Source organism: Astatotilapia calliptera, chromosome 15 (genome assembly GCF_964374335.1).
Source record: "Astatotilapia calliptera chromosome 15, fAstCal68.1, whole genome shotgun sequence".
Taxonomy (NCBI): Eukaryota; Metazoa; Chordata; class Actinopteri; order Cichliformes; family Cichlidae; genus Astatotilapia; species Astatotilapia calliptera.
The window spans coordinates 18,800,130-18,825,203 of record NC_137436.1 but is presented as its reverse complement, the minus strand read 5'-3'; the positions used below and the strand labels follow the sequence as shown (position 1 = coordinate 18,825,203).

At 38.7% G+C, this 25,074-nt stretch overlaps 2 protein-coding genes across 8 annotated transcripts in view; one reads left to right on the top strand and one right to left on the bottom strand.

Annotated features, from left to right (window-relative positions):
• The window catches only part of LOC113037141 (dystrobrevin beta-like), a 43,638-nt gene extending 30,094 nt beyond the window's left edge, over positions 1–13,544 (bottom strand). For 3 of the 7 annotated variants that reach the window (XM_026193877.2, XM_080290264.1, XM_026193882.2), the window contains exons 1-2: positions 13,230–13,472; positions 3,201–3,252 (exon numbers count right to left, since the gene is read on the bottom strand). The gene's annotated coding sequence lies outside the window, so the exon portion shown is untranslated. Of the gene's footprint in view, positions 1–3,200; positions 3,253–7,318; positions 7,439–13,229 lie in introns of those variants that run through there. The other 4 variants (XM_026193878.2, XM_080290263.1, XM_026193879.2 and 1 more) reach the window with 4 other exon arrangements.
• Positions 13,545–19,184: 5,640 nt separating this feature from the next.
• LOC113037139 (toll-like receptor 5) lies at positions 19,185–22,032 on the top strand. The gene is made up of 2 exons (XM_026193875.2): positions 19,185–19,340; positions 19,994–22,032. The coding sequence occupies exons 1-2, from the start codon at positions 19,290–19,292 to the stop codon at positions 21,869–21,871; spliced, it is 1,929 nt and encodes a 642-aa protein (XP_026049660.2). The 5' UTR covers positions 19,185–19,289; the 3' UTR covers positions 21,872–22,032.
• The last annotated feature ends 3,042 nt before the right edge of the window (positions 22,033–25,074 follow it).

The window sequence follows — 25,074 nt, the reverse complement described above, 5'->3', positions numbered from 1 at the left end:
GGATCAAACTATGGGTCTTACACTTGTTACACCATACTGTAAACCACTACACTCTGGAACAACTTCATTAATACGACCTAAAACTAGTGACAAAGCCCACAAGTCGTGAGGAAATTATTTACGAGGGCCTGAGAGTGAGGAACCTAAAGGCTTTTTTTACCCTGTAAACTTCTATACAAACAGACCTATTTTTCTCTGCAACCACAGGAGTCGCCCCCTGCTGGCCATTAAAAAGAATGCAGGTTTTAAGGGACCGCATTAGCTTCAGACTCTGTGGCTACATCCCTTTTTACAAATTTCATAAAGTCAATGGATGCATGCGACAGCAGAGTGTAGTTTGTGGAGATCACATGGTCCCAGAACAAACAGATGAAGCTATTAAACGTGTTCAGTAAAATCTGGAAAATCACAAATAAATGCATTAACAAGCTGACTCATGCCTTCACCTGATTTGGGGCCTGAGGAGCCATTCAAAGTAAGCAATTTTGTTTTGGCATCTGTTCCTACTTTGATAGAAAGAGGGTAGACCTTTATAATTTTGTTTACTACTGCATGACAAATGCACTAAATCCCCAGGCGGTCCAACTGTGTATTTTGTCCAACCAAGAGTGAAATTACAAAGTTATTTAGTGTCCAATCACATGTAAGAATGTGCGACCATTAAATTTTAAGCATCTCTGCTTGTAAAATGACTGTTAATTGACTCTCAAAGTAGCATATGTTTAATTAACCTCTTAATTTACCTCAGAAATATCTTTAGCTTCCAATATCCAAGGGCAAGGCGCCTGAATCGGTGGCTGTTGAGGGTAAATTAAAAGTTTAATGACTTCACTGAACAGATTTTTTTTTTTTCACTGGTCACAGGCATGAGCCAAAAACAGAACTGTGACTGTTTCCAAAAGTCTCACCAGCTCCTCAGTTACCACAGTGGACTCTCCTGGTGAGTAAACTGTTATTTCCAGCCTGGCCTTGGTGATAACTACACCCTGTCTGTCTGTCTGTCTGTCTGCATGTATAAAGCTGACACAGAGGAACATTTGGTCTGAGCTGTGCTTCCTAATTTAACTCTAAAACCTTTAAATCATCATAGATATAATTATGCTTCCCACAATTAACCAAAACTATGCAAAAAAAGGATAAAAATAGCTTAGCTGTTGTTTTCCTAATCACTAGTTCAGAGTACAAAGTTAAGTCACAGGGAATCCACTCAGATTTATTTAAAACGAAACTCTGATATCAAACAAACTTTCACCCAGGTCACTGAACTCGTGTACTCGCAGCTGCCTAAATAAGCCCGACATCATAAAATAAAGGCTGAATTAAATACAGTAGGCTGGTGGGTGAAACAGTTCCAGCACTATTTGTGTCAGGACCCCTTTAGTCAAAACAGGACTGCTATTTCCACCTGCAGTGATTTATATTTCATGGCATGGCTCTGTTTTCGGACCTTCCCACCCTTCTATGTGCATGCATGTGGAGAGTAGCAGCATCAGTAACAGAAACTATGACGTTGCTTCAGGCAGAAATAGCATGAAATGGAGGTCACAGGTCACCTCTGGTTTAAAGGGGAACTATTATGCTTTCCTTCATTTTCTGTCAGCCAATATTATTATTACAAGAGCATTATTCTAAACAGTGACTAATGCAAAGGTACTGAAGTGCTAATTTATGGGCTAACACTATCAGATTCAGCTGTGAGAGGTGTGGTGGAAGATAGAGGATCCAAATGCAGTGGTAGGCAGAGGTTGAACATAAAGTTAAGACTCTATTGCTTAAAATGAACAACTGTCAGTCCAGAAACAAAAAGAGGCACTAGGAAGCACTGGGAAAAACAGTAGGAACAGCACAGCTAAGTGGGACAACTCAAAAAAGGGCCAGTGGAAATGATCACAACAAATACACATGGTGATGAGGGAAGAGGAAACAAGAGGGGAACACGGCTAAAGCTAATCACAGAAAAATCAGACAAAGGAAGTAAACAAAATGGCAAAATAAAACAGGAAATAAACAAGTGGAACATCACAGAGACTTGACACAAAAGGGCTGAACACGAGGGAAAATGTAATATACAAAACTAGGTACCAAAAACAAAGAAGCTAAAGTCATGGTGGATTACTGCTGAAGTGGTCTGTTTGCAAAATAAAAGTGTCTTTACAGTAAATACCTGTATTACTGATTTGTAAAGCTAAGTGTTGACTAACAGAGTAGGGGCTCTCATTACCTTACTTTGTATACTTGAACTCCTAAAGTACAGGGGGCGAGAACTTAAAAGAGAAGAGACCTGGAGAGTATTTACAGCGGCTCCTTTTCTGTGTGGGTGGAGATGCACATTGGTGTTGCACCCTGGTGTTTTATTAGCGCTAACATTTGCTGAGCTTTATGGAAACAAACACATTACTCTGAGCACACACTCTGTATCCTAGTGGTGATGTATGTTGCTAGGACTCTCCGATGACCCAAAGAAGAAATACTCACTACTGTCAGGCTTCATAGACATGGCACAGACAGTCCCAAAAGGGAGCCTTGCTCAGTGCGGGGATCAAACTGCTGACAGCCTCTACCTCCTCAGCCCTGACTCACCGCCAGTTATCTTTATTGGTAGTTGGAGATCAAAGTATAGGAGTAAACAACATAGAATAGTCCCAGAAGTCAAGTAATATTCCTACAGAACCCCATCGAACCTTACAACATTTTAAATTTACCTCATAATTCTCACCACACCATCAGTTTTGGTTTCCTTGAGACCTCTCTCTTATTATCCTTGATTTTATCATCAACAAAACTGATGTTTTCCCGCTAACAGAGACCTGGTTAAATTCTGATGACAATTCCACTGAGGACCAAAGTTGATTGGTTCTTTTGACATGACATCACTATTGCCATTTAAATCCCTCTTAAACACATATTTTTATTATTTCCATATCCTTACATAATTTTTATTAATCTTTTTCTTTTAATTATGTTATATTTGCTTTTTATTCACTTGTTTTACATTTTTTATGTTATTTTAATTAATTTTATTCCTATTTCCTTTTTTATCGCCTCTTAAGTGTTTATTTTCCTGTTTGTTTCCTGCTTTCTTCTAAAGCACTTATTTTTGAAAGGTGGAATAAAGATGAACTTCATTACTATTATCACCATTATATGAGTGTGTGTGTGTGTGTGTGTGTGTGTGTGTGTGTGTGTGTGTGCGGTCATACCTCTCTGTGTCAGGGGGGTCACACAGGACAGAGGAGTCTCAATAAAGGTCGTCTAGCAGAGAGACAGAGACAAGAGAAAGGCAGTTTGAGTGTTTCCAGCCTTTCAAAGACTCTTTGAGGACTCACCACACCTCGAGATCCCTACACATTAGTTGGAGACCCGCACATATGTTTATACTCATCTACAATCACTCTTTGGTCAATTTAGTTTATGATTTGAGTTCTGACAGTGCTACTCATCAGCCTCCCACTAGACACACATATGGATTTCAAAATCCTATGCCGCCTTGTTCTCAAGTTATCGCATTCACAAACATCCACACCGCCTACCCGGGTGGCTGATGACAATACCCCATCAGCCCTTTTACAGCTGTGGGGTAATAAAACTTTTCTTAGCTTTTCATTGTTTTTTTTTAGTCCAAATGAACGGCACCTTCCGCAGCTTATATACCAGTGGACAATCTCCATGCTCTTATGTTGGAAGTTTATTGCCCACTTACGAGCCAACTGTAGCCCCTCATGTCTTGTGTTTCATAACTGCTGTGCGGTCACTTTTCTACCATTCAGCTGATTGAGCCCTGGCTCAAAACTCCCCTCTGGGTAGGAAAGTGCAATTTGTCCACATATAACTTTAGCAGCGTGTTTAAAGCAGCGGTTTAAATTACTTTGTAGAAGTCCACACATTTCTCTGTTATTTGATTAAGAAAAATAGATTTCATGACTTTGGCCAACTCTCTAACCAGAACCTGCAGCAGGTGGAAAACTGGTTAATGACTATAGAGCTAAACGACGACTACAGAGTCCATCCCTGGCATGAGAAACTCAATAGTGTTTGAGCTGATTACAGTGCTCTGGTATTTAATTGTCACAATTCCAGAGTAGATACTTATTAAGATAACTGAATGGTACAGTGTCCTCCACAACAATGTTTCCACCACAAGTACAGCCCAAATCTGAGCGAAACACTGATTAGAGCAGGGGTAGGAAGATTCTTCTTTTCACAGAGGGCCAGACTGAGAAAACGTTGGCAAAGGGCGGAAAAGAAACTTGTTGAAATACATGGATTTTGGTACACATGACAGACTGTTTTAAAGTAAGTCTTAGTAAATAGTTAATTCATTATTAATCATCTCTCCTCCACAATGTCCTGTTTCCTACCTGTCAAGCCCAGAGATCACCACCCCTACCTGAGCCTGGTTCTGCTAGAGGTTTCTTCCTGTTAAAAGGGAGTTTTTCCTTCCCACTTTCACCAAATGCTTTTTCATAGGAGGACGTCTGATTGTTGGGGTTTTCTCTCTAATATTATTATAGGGTCTTTACAATACAAAGCAAGTTGAGGCAACTGTTGTTGTGATTTGGTGCTATATAAATAAAATTATATTCTGGGTCTTTGTTCTAAAAACCCAAGAACTTTGCATTAGAAAAGGTTAATTTTTGTGTGTCAGTCTGGTGCACAGTCAGCCCTTAATAAAATGACTGAATAAAACATAAGCATTTACAGACTGAAGTGATTAACAAATAAACGGTCATATTTATGGATACGAATTACTTACACAGTACAGTTAACTCAAACTTTTAATATTGTCACAGAACAGACCTGCACCACTGCATGAGGGAAAGCTCGGCCAAAGTTTTAGCCACTGTGAAGTGTATGTTTTCATCTTCATTGATCTCTTTACTACTGGACAAGTTCTATGCTCTTATTTTGAAAGTTTAGAAACTTAATGAAGAGACAGCTGATGCTTTCTCTGTTATTTATAATCACAAAGTATATATCAGTAAGTATTATTATTCTATTTAATAACTTGTTGGTGTGTGGCTCTTTTGGTGCACACATGCACACGACATTCGCTGCAGGATTTGGGGAAATTTTAGGGAACTGATTAGTTTTCCTTTGTCCCTTTCCTTGTACCCATGTATAGATTAAACCATACTTTTTCATTTCTCACGTTGCTGATCTGCATGCTGAATTTATAAAACTAAGACTCGACACTAAATTAATACCATACTCTCTTCCATATTCTCTAAGAGCTGGAAACAAAGCATCATTATTTTTGACTGACGCGCTCCATTCCTTTGTTAAAAGCAACAGTACATGCTGAGTGCTTCTGCACCAGATAATCTAGTGTTTTATAGACAAATATAAGAAAAGACAGCAAAAACCGAACAGCTGCCAAGTGCCAACAAAACATAACTATAATGACAGGCTCTCAACAGCAGCAGAGTCAGCAATCCACCCACAACAAAGAATATTATTTCTCTGGTCCTTCATGCCCCACCACTGGCTCCCACAAATAAACACTGCCCCACAAATATTGTCCAATAAAACTCTAAAAGAAATATGTGAGAATGCAGGGAAAACAGTTTAAGGCAAGTTTCACACAGGATTTTAAATCTTTCTCCACAAATGTAGATGGTCTGAACTGCAGTCGTAGCACTAATCAGCTATTAGTTGTGTATGTGAACTCAGAATGCTTATTTTGGTTGTTTTAAGCACTTTCTTAACGAACTCTATACAACATTCACTGTATATAGTTTCAGCTCCTGTATGATGTGAGTGGATTTCCCAAATATGGTCATTTAAGACAAACAGCTCTGGCTGTGCCCACAGACGCTCCACCCACCTGACTACTGCATCGCTCTATGGAAGCTTGCATATATAATGATATAATAATAATAATAATAATAATAATAATAATAATAATAATAATAATAATAATAATAATAGCCATCCTTAAGTCCAAATTTCGAAGTTATATCTCAAAATTTGAACTTAGTTATCTCAGTTTGAGATAAACAGTCAGTAAGTCAAAATTTAAGCTGAAATTTTGAGATGGCAGTATTTTGTTTTCAATGGCAGAAGCAAGCATCCAAACTGATCAGAAGGCATAAAAACAAAAAACAAAAAAAACAATCACAGTGACATGCTGTCTGTTAGGAGCCATGCATTTGTTTTTGTCCTTATCGTTCGTCCAATCAGATAAATTTTCATGATCACACAGTATGGTGCAAAGTCTTATGATTGCAAAGACTTCCACTTAAAAATCAATTTTAAGTCCATTTTGCAAATTATGGTCATTTACTGAGTCATAAAGGAGGAGTACCATGTCAACTTTATTTATAAAGCACTGGAAAAATGGCAAAAGCAGATAAGGATAAACACTGTACACAACATAATGTATACAATGAAAACAACTTAAAAAAACCAATTATAATTAAAAACAAGTAGGATCATCGTCTCATGCTGAGTCAAAGGCCAAAAAGTATAAAGGCGCTTTAAGATGAATTTTTAAAATGGACAATGTAGGTGCCTGTCTAACGTACTAGGCAATTTATTCCATAATCTAGGGGCAACAGTGAGCTTTCTCTGAGCTTTCTTTAGATTTCTGTATATGCAAGAATAACTTTTCAGATGATTTAGCAGCTCGGACAGGAGTTTAAGTAAAACAGCTCAGAGAAGAAGACTGGGGCAAGACCATTTAAAGATAAAAAACAAAAACAAGAACTTCACAAGGACATGCAGCAGCATTTTGAATCAGCTGGAGACGTGAGATGAAAGACTGGCTAACTCCGAAAGAAACTGACCAACAACTTGTCAGTCACAAGATATTAGCCAATGAGCATGCACTGACAGATCCACCCCTCGCTCATCACATCTGGTGTCAAAAAACACTCTGGTGGCTAAAAGCTTTGAGCTTCATAACCAATGGGTAACTTCATCCATCTTTTGTACCGCCTACGAGGCTGCCTGTGTCTTTATAATGTTAGCAGAGTAAATAACCAAAACAAATATAACATCAGAATTAACATTTTAAAAAGCGATACATGCCAAGAACTTTGCACTCGATGCATCTTTAGTGTGCCACGTATGTTGTCATAGTGTGAAAACTGGGCGTTGCACCAGTGCTGACCACCCAGCCAGTGCACCTGTTCATTAACAGCTACCCCCCCACACACACATACACACACACACCACCTAAGTACCTCATCAAAACAGCAGTTACACTTTTACAGGCTTAACACGTGAGCATGACAAATGGTCCTTGAATAAAAAACAAACACACATGATATTCCCTCACACAAACACCACTTTCTCTTTCACAAACACACACACCTACCAGTTTAAATACCAAAAATCCCTCTCTTCCAGCACCCACGCGCAATTCACCGCTGCAATCTGTGCGTGAATCCAAAAGCTAAAACTTTGACACGACAACACCGATACAGAAACGGGCGTTAGGCAGACACGGTGTTGTTTACCACCCTTCTAACACTGCACGCACACTATACATGCCACATGACCACATTACCACTTGCAGCTGCTCACTATTCTCACCGACTGCCTTGACAGGACATAACTAGTGTGCGTGTCACACATGATGAGCTTACAGTAGTGCATGCTGCAACTTTAGACACTGACGTTTCTGAAATACCTCCGAGCTCCATTTATCCTCTAAATGACACGTCACTGTAAAACAGGTGAGGCTTTTTGGCCAGACAAAAAAATAAAATAAAAGCTCTGCAGTATTTTTCTAAATTAATTATTTAAAAGTTCAAGTTTCACACAACTGAGACACTTGAATTTTTCTGTGGCTGAGTGCATTAATGGCTGGTTTGGCTCAGTCTCAAGGGTCCTGAAGCTTAATGGCGAAAGCTTAATGGAGGCCAAATAAATTGTCACTTGGTAGCTGTATTTGTACTAGATTTAGTATTACCCTGGATCTACTATGCTCAGTCCCATCTCCGTATTTTTATTCTGTGACTCAGCTAAAGAAGCTTTACAAGAGTCACAGTTCAAAATAAACCTCATTGGCTCCACTTTAACATCTCTTCCCCCAACTTTTAGCTCAATATTTCACAAACTGCGGGCCGTGAAGGGCCAGTATCTGCAAAGTATGGAGTGAAAGTAAGTTGACTAAAATACTGAAAATACTGTGGCATTATATACGTGACAGAAAATAATGTATAATGCTTAAGAGGTGGACTTTAAATTTTCCACAGTGGGGTAGTTACAACTTCTTGCAATTCTCTTCTAATATGTGACACTACAGGGGGGAAAATGACATCAACAAACCCATCAGTAAACAGAAGTTGATCATTTCTAATTTGACAAGTTCCAAATATTTTACTTTATTCCTCAAAATAATAACAAAAAAAGATTGCATTTGTCATTTAAATACCTTGACAACTCTAAGAAAATTTAAAAAAAAAAAACAAACAAAAACAAACTACAAATCAAAACATAGACTCCACTAATGCCCTTTCTTAGGGCCTTTTATTCTTTAAGGGACACTTTTGATTGCACTGAACTGAAATCAAAACTCTCCCCGCGTCTCCAGCCTCTCCCCCGTGACCTTCAATCTCTAAGCTGCAAAAAGAGACAGTCAGACTGACCCTGCGCAACCCCGGGGCCGTCGCCAGGCAGGTAAAAACAGAAGCAGCACATCTCTCATTTCACATTTAAGATATACAGCTAGCATGCCACGGCTGTCTGGAGGACTGACAGAGGAGGTGCATGTTCTGATCTGCAGATATGAAGCGATTTACTGTAAAGAAAGTTTGTTTTTTAAGTTTGTTGTAGGGGTTATTGAGCTGTTTAATAGCTGCATATCAGACAGTATTTAATGCACTTCTTTGCAACAGGTGACAGTAAAGTAAGTCTGACAAAACAAGTACAGTCAGGTTTATAAGTATTAGTAATTTTGCCTCTGTATACCGCTGTGGTTAAAAACATTATGAATTACAGCCATTTTTAAACACAGTGCCTCATTTATGGATGATCTAATTTTATTTAGAAGTGTGCAGCAACTCTGCTGTGGCCAAATTAACCCTCATACAAAATATTTTATCAGAGTACCCAAACATATTTTTCACAGAAATACCGTTTTAATGGCTGAGTTTGTGTTTATCATACCTGTACTGTTTCCTTTATCCATGAAAGCATTTTAAATTGTTCTAAATTTGATTTATTTAGACAATCTTGGTCTGTTGCTTCTTTCTTGTTTCAGTGATACTAGAAAAAACATTTTACAAACATTTAAAAAAAAACATGTTTGACTGGATTATCTGATAATAAAGTCATCAAAGTCAGACTGCTTTTGGATTCAGACTAATAAAAAATCTTGGTAATTTGTAATATTTAAAAAGTTCTGTGGAGAATCACTGAAGTAGTAAATCTTGCTACTCTAGTTCAGGCCACAGTTGACTTCAAAACACTGCAATGTGGTAATAGCAAATTGAAAACTACTATAGAACAAGCCTTTAACTTTAGCAAGTATACATATATTGCCACTCAGATTTTCATGATCTTCCTACATAAAATATAGACCGACAAATTCACATGAAACTGTTTTTTGTTTTTGACTACATGACAAAGATTTGAAGATAAGAAGAAAAACACTGAGAAATCGAGATCCACCAAGAAGCCGGAAGGAAGCAAACGGTGAGAAACAAATGTTGCAAGCAACAGGATGACGAGGCCGGAGAAAAACAAAGTGACAGAGATGGGAAGTGAAAGTTGTGTCTCAAGACAGCACAGAGACACCAGAGTAACACTAAAAATGTTCAGTTGGTGGGACAAACAGGCAGCTCCAACCGTGCAAACTGTAGTGTCAATCATCGCGGACTAACTATTACAGGAATTTAAAACAAGCTCTTATACAAATTTACTCCTAAACTTGTAATTCTGCACTGAAAACAAGCCTGTCATTACACTGCATTTTACTGCACTGCTGCAAGCCATCAAACTCAGAAGCATCAAGCATGCCTGAGAGTAAACAGTCAGAAATCCCTATGAGCAGCTGCTCCAACATGCAAAATGCAGAATGCTTCCATTTCACTGTAATTTAATTCCTGAGAAATTATACAAAGCAGAGGTGGGTAATCATAGGTTTCAACCTCACCTCTATTATCTTCCCACCCACAGAGGAGACAGTAACACTGCTGCAGATCAGAAGACAATGAAAGCTTTCCATGAGGAGACTGAGATGAAACGCAACGAAGTGAGAGATGGTGCAAAGACACAGAATCTCTGCAGGTAAATCAGGTAAAACAGTCGCTACTTTTTAAATGCCTGGTTATCGTATGCAAGGTTTTGACTGGATGCCTGGAAAAAAGGAATGGCTAATTTTTGCTTCCCCTTTCATTATGTTCCACTAAAGGTGTAAACAAATCGCCCACTGCTCAATTAAAGTGCATAATATGTATCTACCAAGGAAAATGTGCCTTCGGGGGATAGTGTGAGACACAAATAATCAGTTACTGCAATCGCTCTATTTTCACTGCCTTCCATCTCCTTTCAACTTCCTCCACGGGGAGGAAAAGTCTGAAGAAGTCTACTTTTCCTACAGTTTCCTGTGTTTAGTCACAGCTACTCTGATTGCTATGAACCTGACTGTTTAGATATTGTTAAAAAAATAAAGACTGTTTATTTTCTACCTGAAGTTTGAATGCCAATTCAGTTTGGTTTGAGAAGGACAGAGAAACACTGACACTCTGAAATAATCTCATTATCAGCCAAGTAAATAATACCTGAGAAAGTTAAGTATCATAATATGCATCAATTTTGACACTGGTTTAACTTTTTCAATCATGATTCAGGTAAAAAGGACACACATTATTTGGTTGTAGTGTCTCAGGTAGGGCTGCCACAAACGATTATTTTGATAGTCGACTAGTCACCGATTATTTTTGCGATTAGTCGCCTAATCAGATCATCATCCACTGGACGTAAAACTACAGCTTATATAACTATCATTAGCTTACAGCTTTAAGCTTTTAAGGTGCTAACTAAAAATAAAGACAAGATGATAGTTTATTCAATTTTAATGAAATTTGCAGATTGTTTCGGTAAAGTTTAATAAACTCCTTGCTATCTAAAATATAACAGGACACCGGGGTATATTCTCCAGCATCTCACACTTCTGATAATCAGCTGTCTGCTTGACGTTTATTCAGCTGTGTAAAAACTATAACTTTAATCTCAGCCAAACCGATTTACTCAGGAACAAATAAAATACTAAAAAAAAAAAAAAAAAAAAAAAAAGGCCAAACAACAACATTTTTAATTTATCTAAGTGACTCATATATATTTAACCTGAGTCGCGAAAGACGGCGGTGGGTTTGAAAACAATTTGCCGGGAGTCCGGTGTTCTCACGGCGCTAGTGACCTAGCCCCCGGCTAGCTATCGAGCTAGTGGGTAACAGACGTCTCCGAAAACTGAGCCGATATTTGAGGTTTACACAGCTACATTCTCGCCTGAAAATATGTTAAACGTTTATTTTGTGACCCAGAAAGAATAATAAGAGTAATATTAAAACTAACTAGCTACCGCCATTGTTGGAAACTAAGCTGGGCCGCGCTATGAATTCTGAGACACAGCTACTTCTTCTTCTTCGGGGTTTAACGGCAGCTGGAATCCTTGTACATGCAGTGCTGCCATCTTCTGTTTCAGTCCGTTATTACACTCTTAAATCCTGCTATTATTCCTGCGTCTTTTGCGATCTTACAAAGCTTCAAACGACACGTCGACTATTAAATCAGTCGTCGACGATTTTGATAGTCGACGTAATCGTGACTAGTCGACAAATCGTGGCAGCCCTAGTCTCAGGTGTGCAGATTTGACGCCCTTCTTGTTAAACGTAACAGTAACGCGAACATTTTTGAGGATTTTAACTGCTGAAGATGCCACGCTGGGATCTAAATAACAGTAAAGTGAATTTTTTATTTTTTTGAATGGACTGAAGAAAAATGCATTAGATTAACTGAGAATGAAAATTAGGATTCTGGCCTTTTAGGGGCTGACTACACTTATAAGCAGGATTGGACATATGCTTGTATATATACCATTTATAGGGGATTTAAACATAAACCTTTCACAGTATATTTTTGTTTCACCATCCCAATGAAGCCAGACTGCAATTTGGTATTTCAGGGTCAATTCGGAGGGTTACTTCACACTTCTAAATGTAGAATTTGAGACTTTATCAATTAAAATTGTGATATTTTCCTCACTGCAGCAAAGAGAAGTGCAGGAATGTAATCGACTTTGAGTTTAACTTTAATATGTGCTACTGCAGAAGGAGACCCAGCTGAGCACACTTGAGAGCTGGATATGGATGGCTTGGGTGCTGTCATGCTCTGCTAGACTCCCCCTAAATGCTTTGGTTATCTCCAGTAGCATCTTTTGGCAGGCTGTGGTGTCATAAATCATTTCATTTGACCCGCACATGTCACATGAAATGGCTTATCAGTGGTTTCGAGTTATTAAAACATTTCCTCTCACCTAACCGGTCACATGATTGATTATGAAAAACCAAAGCATTATCAGCCAACTACATCTGTTTGCATTCAGCGTATTGACCATAAATGCACATAGGCACATATATATATATATATATATATATATATATATATATATATATATATATATATATATGTGTGTGTGTGTGTGTGTGTGTGTATGCTTTAATTACACCCCAGGTGTGGGCCGAATTTTATAATGACTCTTTATAATGTCAAAAAAGTATTAAATTATGCTTTAGAAAGTTTATGTGTTTGGCAATCATCCAAGAAACGTAAAATTGACAGTTTTTTGAATGGAGTAACGTTCCTCCCATATGAGAGGACTAAAGTTTTGATTTAAAAAGTGGGCAGGACTTAGGTCTAACACTCCGGACAGGGATGGACACCGCTTTGGACTCTCGTTTGAGTCTAACCTTTCTTTAAACAGGTTTATTAAAGACTTTCTGGACTCGTATTTACGTTTAAATAGGGTCGAGTGAAAGCTCATTTTTAGTTCTGCCTACTTCTGGGAAGCTGAGTGACATCTGAGCGGCCATGTTGCAGGAAAGTTTTAACTCCCTGTTCACCTTGTTCCACCGAATGAATGTGTTCCTCAGACCTCTCACTGACTAACTCTGGTACATTTCACACCGAAAGTCGTTGTTAATGCGGATAAATCGTGAAACTACTGCTCCAGCATCATGTTATAAGCCTTTAACATCCTCTGAGAGACGAGCTGCACTCACCGGGATTATTTTCGGCAGGTATTCGCGTCCAAACACCAACATCAACACTGAAACGTGTGGCTCCGACTTTAGATGTATCTCGGTTTCTTTCTTTCTTTTTTCGCGGTACTTTCTGGCGTCCTCCTCGGTTTAAATAACAGCGTCCCTCGGTCCCGTTACTTATTTCCGTGACGAGCCATGTTTCATACCCGCTGCTGCTGCCTCTGCTGCTGCACCGGTTGCTGCTGTGATGAAGAAGTGAACTATTTTTGAAAGAAAGTCACTCCTCTCAGTCAGTCCTGCCCCCTCCCCTCGGCTCAGAGCTGCCACTGACACAAAACGAGCACACTTCACAGTCAGTAGTACAGTTCGTCCGACTTTACTCGCTCAATAAAAGGACATGTACTTCAAGAATAAAAGGAATGCCGACTGAGCTGCATAGGGGGCCCAGGGCAAAGTTAGCGTTTGGGTTCACATCCCCCCCCAAAAAAAGAACCTTATCATGTCCCATCTCTAACTAAAAATACTAACTGTCTTAGTGCTACAGTGCTGTGAAAGTATTTGCCACTTTCCTAATTTCCTACATTTTTGCATATTTTTCAGGCTTAAACGTGTCAGATCATCAAACAATTTTTATATTAGAAAAAAATAATTCAAATAATTACAAAACGTAATTTTTAAATTATAATTCAAATTTTTTTAATTTATCTATCAGTACTCCTTCTTAGTATGTCATTTATAAATAGAGATATGTTCCACCATGCAAAGAAAAAAATATGATCATAGTCATAATAATATATTTGCATTTATAAATGCCATATTAAGGATGACTATGTATGACCGATGAATTAAATTAATACCTTAACAATATTTAATAGTGTGTCATTATTATATAGTGCTACCAGTGTTTGACATCTATCAGTCTGGAAAGGGTTACTCCAGCAAATTACAGTGAAAGCCATTATCCGCAAATGAGAAAACTTGGAACAGGTGTAAATCTTCCCAGGAGTTCAAGAATGTGTCGACGACTCATACAGAAGGTCAAAATACAACCCAGAACATCTAAAGAACTGCAGGCCTCTCTTGCCTCAGTTAAGGTCAGAGTTCAAGATTCAACAATAAGAAAAATACTGGGCAAAAATCGCATCCATGGGAGCATTCCAAGATGAAAACCGCTGCTGACCAAAGAGAACACAAAGGCTCGTCTCACATTTGCTAACAAAACAAAACAAAACATTTTGTGGACTGTAACAACAGTTGAACTTTTTGGAAGGTTTGAGTCCTGTTACATCTGGTACTTTATGAAACTAGTACAGCATTTCTTGAAAAGAACATCATGCCAACAGTTCTCTTGCTTAAAAAAAAAGAAGAATTTAGAGGAGTTTCCTTAATAACTTTGTGCACAGTTTCCATTTTTCCTCAGTACATCCATGTGCATGAACCAGAGAAGCTTTCCAGGTGCAGCTTGCTGATTATTGCACTTCCTCCCCCAGGCCCATTCACACTCTTACCGGGCCCATAAACTTAATATTATGATGACATCACACAAATAAAAGCCACTTTTTTTTTACTTGGTTTTTCAAATATGACTCTCATGGGCTGCAAGCAGCTGTTTTTACAGATGTTGTTTTATAATGATAGTCTACAGGGATAATGCTTTTTGGGTCACATGACATTTGTGTCATTGCCATACTGTGATTGACCACTAGGATAAACCAGCCCCAAATATCAATGGTAGTGCTGTGTACTGCGTTCATGTCCATTATTCCGTCATTTTGGCTACACAGAAGGGAAACATCCAGCATGTAGCCTGACAGCAATGATCCTGTGCCATTAGGTTAAATGCTGATTGTTTGAAGAGTTTCCTTTAACAGAGAAAGACACACAAAGATAATATCAAAGATCAAAAAGGACAGGTCAGAAGCCTACACAATGTCCCAAGTGGACAGTGTGTATTGTTTTTAAGTCTCTGTTTGACTCCACTACAATAGTTCTTTGTCTAATACAACTTCCCTATAGCAGGGCTAAACTAAAAAACAAACTACATGAACAAAAGAAGTCCAGATTACTGGTTGTCCACCCATTTATTTTTTGCAGTCATGTTATAAGCAATGAGCATTTTCATTATTGCCATCTTGGCGTTTTGAAACCAGACGTGATGACCTAGTGTGCAACTGCTCACTCACTGGCTGTCGACTTGTGATTTACAAATAGCAAATGAGCATATCCTGGATTACCCTCCTTGCTGACTCTTGGAATGACCATAATTTACCAAATGAGCTCAATGTTTTATTAGGTAGGACCTGAAATGTGTGACGATCCCATGAAGTCATCAGGAAAGTGTTGATGAGGTCAAAGGTGAGGGCCAGAAGTCATTTTGCCAACCACAGGAGTCACTAAAGGAACTGCATGTTTAAGGAGCTCCCATGCTAGCTTTTCAGACCCAGAAGGTAGTCCATCGTTTACATTCTCTACCACTACAATGGTACAGCACTTAATGCATCCATTCCTGGCAGTTACCTGGAAGCCTCTGTAGTGGGAGTCTGCACTCCAGCAGCTTTGCATTGCAACCATACACCACTGCAGCTGCTTGAATGAAATTTGAGGATAAGGAGGAAAATTACCTTTGAGAATATTTTAAATTAATGTTTGTACTAAAGTGATGCTAAAGCTGAGCCTACAAACTCCAGTGACTCAAGCAAGGAACAAGATCCAGAGCTGTGCTGCAGTTATGGCACAAAATGCATTACCACCTGTATCATAGTACTCTTCACAAACAGTGACACCATGTTCTTTGAGCATTACAAAGTCTAAGCTTAACTCTCCATCTGCACTCATTACTTGCATAAAGCTGCACTGTAAAGATTACAGTGTAGCTAATGTAATATCACATTTATAATATATGTATCTGATACATAAGTTTTTTGTGAGACCTCTACATCATTAGTGGGATTTTTTTTCAAGAAAAACCCAAATAAATTGATGAAAAATGCCATATGTAGCAAAAATGATACCAATTAAAACACATATATAAAAAAATTATTTAATTTCTTAAAAGAAAAAAAATCCAAATTGTTTGATAAACACTCCAATTTGAAAATGTTTTTAATTTTCTGGAAATGATGTCATGTTTCAGGTTTTTTAGCGTTCAGCATTGTTTTTTGTCTTAAGTATCACAAGTCTATTTTTAAAAGGAAAAATGCAATTAATTAAGGTGAATATTTGCTAGTTTCCAAATCTGCTGTGAAATTTAACTGAGATTTGTTCATTTTTTTGGTTTTCCACAGCTGATTAGATAAAGCCATTGGAATAAAGACATTCAGTATGTCCAGGAAGAATACTTGAAATGTCCAGGCAACTTTTTAGTACTGAAAATAATGACTGACACGGCACTGTAGCCTTACAATATTGTTATCATGGATTGTTGTGACCTTCATCGTCAGCTTCTGTGTGTTAATTACTGCTGTAGCATTACTGGCACAATGCCGGGCCACCTCTGTGTCTCTTCCTTTCACGCAACCTTTACTCTCCCAAGGTTGTGAAATTCAACAGCGCTGTGTGATCACACCACACACACGCACACACACACACACTTATCTACACTGGAGTGTTTCATTAGAGTAGATGAGCTTACAATGAAAATTAAAATTTGATCGTATTATGACAGCTACTTGTCTTTCTGATTAAGTAATTACGCACACTCCAGTAAACACCTCTCCTTCCCACACTGAGAGCTGTTGCATTATAAACACCTCTTCACTGATTATGCAGCTAAAATATTGGAAATCATTATTTGACTCTTTACTTTAGAGTGCAAACTGACTTGTTAAGCAGTTTCAGATGGCTTACTCATCACTTTGAGACATACAGTACACCTCTGTGCCGAACTTCCCTAGGTGAGTACCAAAAGGATTAATCAACACGTGACAAAGAAACCAGAAAAGGATTGATGCGTGAAAGAGCAAGAGTGCTGTTGGGAAACTGTGAGAGGAAAGAGAGTAACTCAGTGACATAATGTACAAATTGATTGCATAACAGGAAAAAAAAATAAGAACAAACGTGACTAAAACGGTTTCCTGTTACAGGTACATCCAGATGTGTCCAAATATGTTCAGCACATAAGAGAACTTCACATCTAACATCAACACCTGCAGATGAACTGAGCTATTCATATCTACAGGCTATTAAAAAGCTATCACATCAAAATCTAAATGTGGTGGGAGAGATCAATTCCAGAAGTTCAGAGATAAATATGTTGTAGCAGGCAAAAAGACTGAACACACCTAACAGCAGCATAGCTTAAATAGAGTACAATAGGACAAAAAAAAGCTCAGTTGAAAATAAAAAATAAAAATGAGGCCAAAATGTGCAAAACAGACAGAAGACATAAGAAGTTATACAGATATCTGAAAACATGGACAAGAGAAGTAGAAACAAGAACACTAATAAACTCTAAATAAAGGTTTTTATTTATTTAATGTCACAATAGTTGAATAGCAAACATGTCAATAATAACATTAATTATAATAACAACAAGAAAAAGTAAAAGAATAAAACATTTTAAAAAAAGGTTACGGGCAGTAAAAAGCTTTAAGAGTTCAGAGCAAAGCCACAGCATGATGTCATGTTAAAGTAATCAATGAAATATGAAAAGGATACTGTCAAAAAAGGCCTTTTAAAGGTAAATGCATCTACAACAAGCTAATAACAAATAACTATTGATTGTCTATATACTGTAATGCTAAACCATGCCAATTGCAGACTATTTGGCTACAAAAATATCTACAATGCTGTTCAGGGACACTAATATGTCTATTAGTGCCTACAGTTGAAAGCTTTTTAAAGGCTGTAACATGATTGCACATCCTGAGAATCACTGAGAAAAATCCAAAGCAGAATTCAAGGGGAGCAAACAGAAATCCCAGCCAGAAAGAAAAGAACATGGGAGCCAGGTCAAAAAGCAAAGTCCAAAAGGAAGAATGAATAAATACAGAAATGAGCATAAAGGAAACCCAACAAAAAAAAAAAAGCAAAACAAAGATGCAACTTTAGGCTTTTCCCATTTCTCTAATTTGTGCTACCTTGTCTCCTTTGTCCTCCTTCCTCCTGCCTGTGACCTAGAAATCAAACTCACTGTGATTTGTTGTAGGATTTTCAGATCCTAGAAAACATCCAGAGGATGTATAATCTAGGATGCACAGGTGTATCCTTTACAGAAGGGTTCTTACCTTCAGTGTGTAAAAGAGGAATATTCAAACTGTAAGACATTCATACCCACTGTTACACATGAAGTCATTAAAAACGTTTTTTTAATAAGAGAAAACAATTTATGAAGCATTATATTTAACCGACATCGCTTCACAGTGATGATGCCCCATTCTGGCCTGCTGCCTTGATTCCTTTATGCTTGAATCTCCTTCCTCATGTCTTCCGGGGGCATCTGAAGGAATAAGACATAAGGAAAGGAGCTAAGAGGACTGAAGGACGTGTAGTTGGGAAAAATGACAAAGGCTTTCAGGCAGAACGGAAGGAAAATCCAAAACAAGAGCAGGAAATGACCAAAAGACAAATCGTAAACATGGAGACAGGAGCAAACACAGTAAACACAGACTGGAAACATCACAAAAGCAAAACAGGATCCCAGATCCCAACAGCATCACAAAAACTCAGAGTCACCAAACAACAGTGTAATCAAAACCAGAACCATGGTCTTCAAACATAAACCTTTAGATAATATCATGAAGGCTGATGGTAACTTGCATAATTAAAAACCTGCAACATATGTTTTTGGACCAGTTGTGCAACCTGGTGTACTGGACTAGCCCCAGGACGTAAACAAGGTACTTCCCTTCATGTTGTAAAGCTGGACTTTGCAGAAGAAAATAGGAAATCCCTTTCAGCGTCATGGTTACGCTGTGGGGTCGATGTACCTCCCAGCACATGTCACGCAAACACTCACAGATAAAAACGCTGCGGTAAAGTCTTCTGCAGAATTCAGATTTTTGCTTTCGACAGGCCGCATCGGGGGGTTTTTTTTCATCGAAGACCGAAGATTCAAAGAGGATTTCTTTAAGAAACAGGATGATGTGGACGGTGGGACTTCAGGCGGTTGCCATCTGTGTTTTCCTGCAGGTTAGTAATGTAAACTTATCATACATGTGAATTTTTATATAGTGTGTGAGATGTAAATTATATACAAAGCAGCTCTGAATGTGTGGAGGGAAACTACTCTAACTGAGAGAGGTCAAAAATGATTTACATGTTTTAAAAAGAATAGTTTGTTTTGGGGTTGCTTCTGCTCGTCAGCTTTCATTTGCACTTGATTTATTTCTTTTGTCTGTGGTGCTCAGTGTTATCACTGTATTCTGATATAGTTCAAATCTTTGAGAGGACTCTGAAATTATTCAGATATTAGCGGTAAATTTCTCACAGTAGGAGAATGATACAATTTAGAGTCTAATTTTTGCCATTAAAACAAACATAAAGTCCTTAACAACTACAAAAAAGAATAAATACTTGATAAATACTTAAAGTTTTGAGAAATCCTACTATTATAGATCCAGAATAATTACAGTGATAAAAAAAATAACATCAATGATAACAATAATAGCAAAACAATAAGAAGAAGTAAAATAAAGGATTTCAAAAACAACAAAGCAACACAGAGATGTATTATGATAACTCATGTGTGGTATGAAAGAGCTTCTGTATCTGTGTTTGTGGAAGCTGACTGATTCACTCTGATGACTGACTGCTTCGACTATATTTCTATGTGCAACTTCCAGGTGCCGGGCTGTTTCCCATCATGCCTCATAAAGGGCTCCATAGCATACTGTGGTTTCCAGAACCTCCGCTCGGTTCCTCCTCTCCCTCCTGACATCACCCATTTGTACCTGGAGATGAACCACATCAGTGAGATCAACTCCACCTCCCTGTCAGGCCTCGAGGAGCTGCAAGTGCTGGACCTCGGACGACAGCATGCACAGCTTGTGATCAGGAACCACGCCTTCAGCAGACAAAAACATCTGAGGAGGCTTTCACTCGACTTTAACGTCGGGCTTCAGCTGGAGCAGCAGGCCTTTGATGGGTTGGCAAGTCTACAGATTCTCAACCTGGATTACTGCTCACTTAAAGAATCTATACTTAGGGACAAATATCTAGAACCGCTGCTGTCCCTACAAACTCTGAGCCTCTTTGGTAACGACATAAAAAGACTCCAGCCTTCTCCCTTCTTTGTCAACATGACTCATTTGAAAGACCTAAATCTCAAGCTGAACAAAATTGATAAAATTTGTGAGTCTGATCTTGCTGCCTTTCAGGGAAAAACCTTCACAGTTCTGAACTTAAACTCAGTGTACCTGAGAGAGATGTCCAGCGGTAAGTTTGACTGGAACAAATGTGGGAATCCTTTCAGAGATCTGACCTTTCAGACACTCGATTTGTCAAGCAACGGGTTTGGTGTGGGCCAGTGCACGCAGTTCTTCAAAGCCATCGAGGGGACAAAAATCTCCCATCTGAAAATGTCAGGGCACATGGGCAGAGGATTTTCATTCAACAATCTTCCTGATCCAGATCGCAGCACATTTGAAGGCTTGCACAACAGTTCAGTCCTCTCTTTGGATCTGTCTAAAAGCAGAATATTTGCATTGCAACAGGGGGTGTTTAGTTCACTGAAAGAAGTCACAATCATTGATATATCCCAAAACAAAGTGAATCAAATACACAGAAATGCCTTTGAAGGTCTTCAGGATCATTTAAAAGTGCTCAACCTGTCACACAACCTGCTTGGGGAAATCTATTCTTACACATTTGCTTCTCTGACAAACCTCCAGGTATTAGATTTGTCTCATAATCACATTGGTGCATTGGGTTATCAGTCATTTAGTCGACTTCCCAACCTGAAATTATTATATCTAACAGGAAACTCTCTGAGAGATTTAGGCTTCCCTGCTCCTCTAGCAAGTTTAGATTTTCTTTTACTAAATGACAACAAGTTGGCACCCTCATCAGTGAGAAGCATCTCTCAGTTTGCCAGTAACCTCATGCATCTAGACCTTCAGGACAACAGATTAACAGACTTGGAGGATGTCTCCACCATTTTGACCAGTTTAAAACGGCTGAGGCATCTCTTTTATGGAGGAAACAGAATCAGGAGTTGCTCCTTCAGCAGACGAGTCAGTCTGAATAATCTCACAGTTCTTGATCTTCACAGCAGCTCCCTGCAGTCTGTTTGGGCTCAGGGTAAATGTCTCAATCTGTTTGACAATTTTGGGCATGTTGCTGGTCTCAATTTGAGCTTCAATGCGCTGCAGTCGCTCCCTCAAGGTGTTTTCAAGGGCCTCACTTCAGTAAGAGAGATGGACCTCTCGTACAACGCCTTAACATATATCCAGCCTGACGTATTTCCAACAAGTCTAAAAGCACTCTACCTTTCCAACAACTTCATAGCCTCGCCTAACCCTGCCACTTTCCGCTCTCTGAGCTTCCTCGATCTCCGGATGAACCGATTCCACTGCAACGCTGATCTGAAGAGCTTCCTGACTTGGTTGAATGAGACCAACGTGACGCTGCTGAGTCCTGTTGAAGAGCTCAGATGTGAATTTCCTGCTAGTGTCTATAATGTTCCTCTGATAGAGTTTTCTGCTAGGGTCTCACAGCAGTGAAAGCAGCTAAAAAAGAGCAGAAATGTATTTCTCAGCTGAAAAATCATGATGAAATAATCGCTGGAGGAGTGTACCAGTGTCATGTATCATTGATTAAAGTTGTGCATGTGAACTGAATTTGAAACCAACCCAGATGTAATAAAAAAAAAAATCCAGTTAAAGCTATGGTCTCTTCTCATGAAAAGCTGGGGGTGAATGCTGGATGTTTAAAAATTCAGGGGCCATTAAGGGGCCGCATAATATTGTGGCATGTTACTTACTTTTTGTTGAGTAAAAGTCCAGACAAGCTCAGTACTGCAATTTTAAGTCTTGTTCTTTTAGCTGCTTCCTTTAGGGGTCGCTGCAGCAGATCACCTGCCAACATCTCGCCCTATGGTCTTCATGCCTTTTGCCTGGAGGTCCATCTTCACCAGTCGTCGTCCAGCATATCCTCCATTCCTCGTCGGCACACGTCCAGAGCATGTCAACCTTACTTCTCTAACTTTGTGTGCAAACTGCTCAACCTGAGCTTTCCTTCTGAAGTACTCATTTCTAAACCTTCCACAGAAGCGATGCATGTTATTCTATGATATCAACAGCAGATGGAGCTCCAGAACAATCACTTGCTGTCCTGTCCAGGACCCCTGTGGATGCTGGAAGAGGCTCTACTTAACTTAAACAAGAAGAGGATCCATATAGGAGACAAACAGATGGATGAACATTCTCCAGTAGATTCAGGCTGATTTGAAGCTGCCAGAAATTCAGGGGGTTTTAAACAGATTCATCCACAACAGCACCCTATGTAGAGGTCGAGGCAAATTAAGTAGTCCATGCAAAATCTGATAGGGGTCAGGGAACGATTAAAGGGATATGAAGTGAATCCTTTAAAAGGAAAAAAAGAAAAGAAAAACAAGCACAAATTTGAGGGAAGAGAGAAAAGACTAATTGCACTTGCTGATCTATTAAACCTTTTTCAGACTGACTCGATCACACAGATATCTGCAAGTACACATTGAACATCATCCACTAAAACTACAAAACTAATCCCAGTTACAAATATGGAGGTAAACATATTTAACATTAATTAGTTGCTTTAAATATTTTGTTTATTAGTCAAGAGCCAACATGTTAGTACTAAATATGTACTTAAGGACATGACGAGGCTGACGATATTCAAAGTTTTTGCACAATCTCCTTTTTCCAAACATTTCTTTTCCGAAACTAAACACCACCTGAGGAAAATGAAGGGGAGTTTAAAGGTACATCCCATACTACAATGTTGTCTCTCCCTGTTGTCTTAATCAGTTTCCTCTTCTGCAATTAATGGCACAGTAACTTAAGACGAGTAAAAATAGAACAAACTTAAACTTTTTAAAAGAAATGTAGACATAATGTGACTTACTGCCACAAAAGGCACAGTGTGTTGTAGCACTGCAACATCTGCTTGGGTGAATCATTTACAGTTTATTCAAATCGACGTCATATTTTGCATGCATGTTGGTGAAGCTGTAAATTTGCACATCAATCGAACGTGCTATCATTGAAAGTGTAATACCGGCTCACTTATAAGCACTTTATAGCCCAACAAAGACTGCAAGAGTATTTGTTTCTTGCATGTATTTTACTTTAGGTAGAGATTTTATATAGCGGTTTTAGAGCTCAAAAGGAGCTGTGTGTCCTTCAAGTAAGTTCAGAAATTTTATGATAAGGCGGCTGGTTTCACTGGCATCTTACAGCAGAGCCAGCCTCAGTTTGGTCATTAACTTCCTAGCTTTTCAGTACAGTATGGTCACCTCTAAAACAACACCAGCAGGTCTTTTCGCTGGTGGGATTTCTTGCACCATTGCAACAGTCAAACGTTTGATTAGTTAGATATAAACATTGAAGCTGCTTCCAGCTTGTTGCTTTAAATATTCACTCTGGTGTGATTATATAACATATAAATTCAACTGATAACCGCTGTGGAAAATAAGTAGGGAAAGAAGTCAACAACAACAATAATGTTCATTTGATTCATTTGTAATTAACGTGTTTTTAACCAAAAACAAGGGAGATCATACAAGCACATCTTGTTTATTTATGAAGTTGCACATCTGGAAAATCCACAAGAAAAGTCCAAATCAACAATCAGAGTCCAAGGGGAACAAACAGAACGGGACCCCCTACCAGAAAAGGACACATGAGCCGAGTCAAAAGGCAAAGTCCAGCAGGAGGAAAACATACACACCAGCAGAGGACTGCAGAACATGCAAGGTATTTCCCCTCATCATGTAAACCTGGATTCTGCAAAAGAAAAAGGGGAATGCTGTTCAGCATTATATTTATCCTGCAGTGACTGATGTAACACCCAACACATGTGAACACCCACAGATAAAAACCCAGCCACAGAATCCTCTGTAGAATTTAGCTTTTCACTTTGGACAGGCAACATCATTTTTTTTAACCCAAGAACAAAGATTTAAACTTCTTTTTTTAAGGAACGCGGTGATGTGGACGATGGGCCTTCAGGTGGTTGCCATCTGTGTTTCCCTGCAGGTTTGTAAGCATAAACCTATCATAAACGAGAATGTGTTAGATATAAAGAACTTCTGCAGAGGTGGGAAGTAACAAAGTACAAATACTTAGTTACTGTACTTAAGTAGAATTTTCAGGTATATGTACTTTACCTGAGTAAAGTGACTTGAGTACTTTTGGTTTAACATTTGAGGGGAGTTATTATTTTCAACATCCAAACCGATTTGAGCCTGAACTGGAACACATGAAAGTTGATCATGCTTGTGTATTAATCACCACGGGATGGTGCGTAAAAACAGATAGAAGAGGCGAAATAAACATTGTCCATAGTCAGGGTTTAAAGTGGAGGAAGAAGAGAGGTTAGATTTAAAGGTAAGGACTGCTCAATGCTGTTTGATAAACTGGAAATTTAAAGCTTACATGTAAATTCTCATGTTTTTAAATGTGACGTGTATGTATGTTTTTTCATATTATACAAATCAAACTGAGGTAGACTAACTGTGCTATTTAATGGTTGCATGAAAATGCTTAAACAGGTTAGTTAGGTCAGGGCACATGGGCAGAGGATTTTCATTCAACAATCTTCCTGATCCAGATCGCAGCACATTTGAAGGCTTGCACAACAGTTCAGTCCTCTCTTTGGATCTGTCTAAAAGCAGAATATTTGCATTGCAACAGGGGAGTGTTTAGTTCACTGAAAGAAGTCACAA

What these genes read in the sequence shown, in the direction of transcription:
- LOC113037139 (XM_026193875.2), top strand. Translation starts at nt 19,290, where the DNA reads ATGATGTGGACGGTGGGACTTCAGGCGGTTGCCATCTGTGTTTTCCTG. An exon ending in CCATCTGTGTTTTCCTGCAG is followed by an intron (nt 19,341 to 19,993) that starts GTTAGTAATGTA and finishes TGCAACTTCCAG; the next exon opens with GTGCCGGGCTGTTTCCCATC.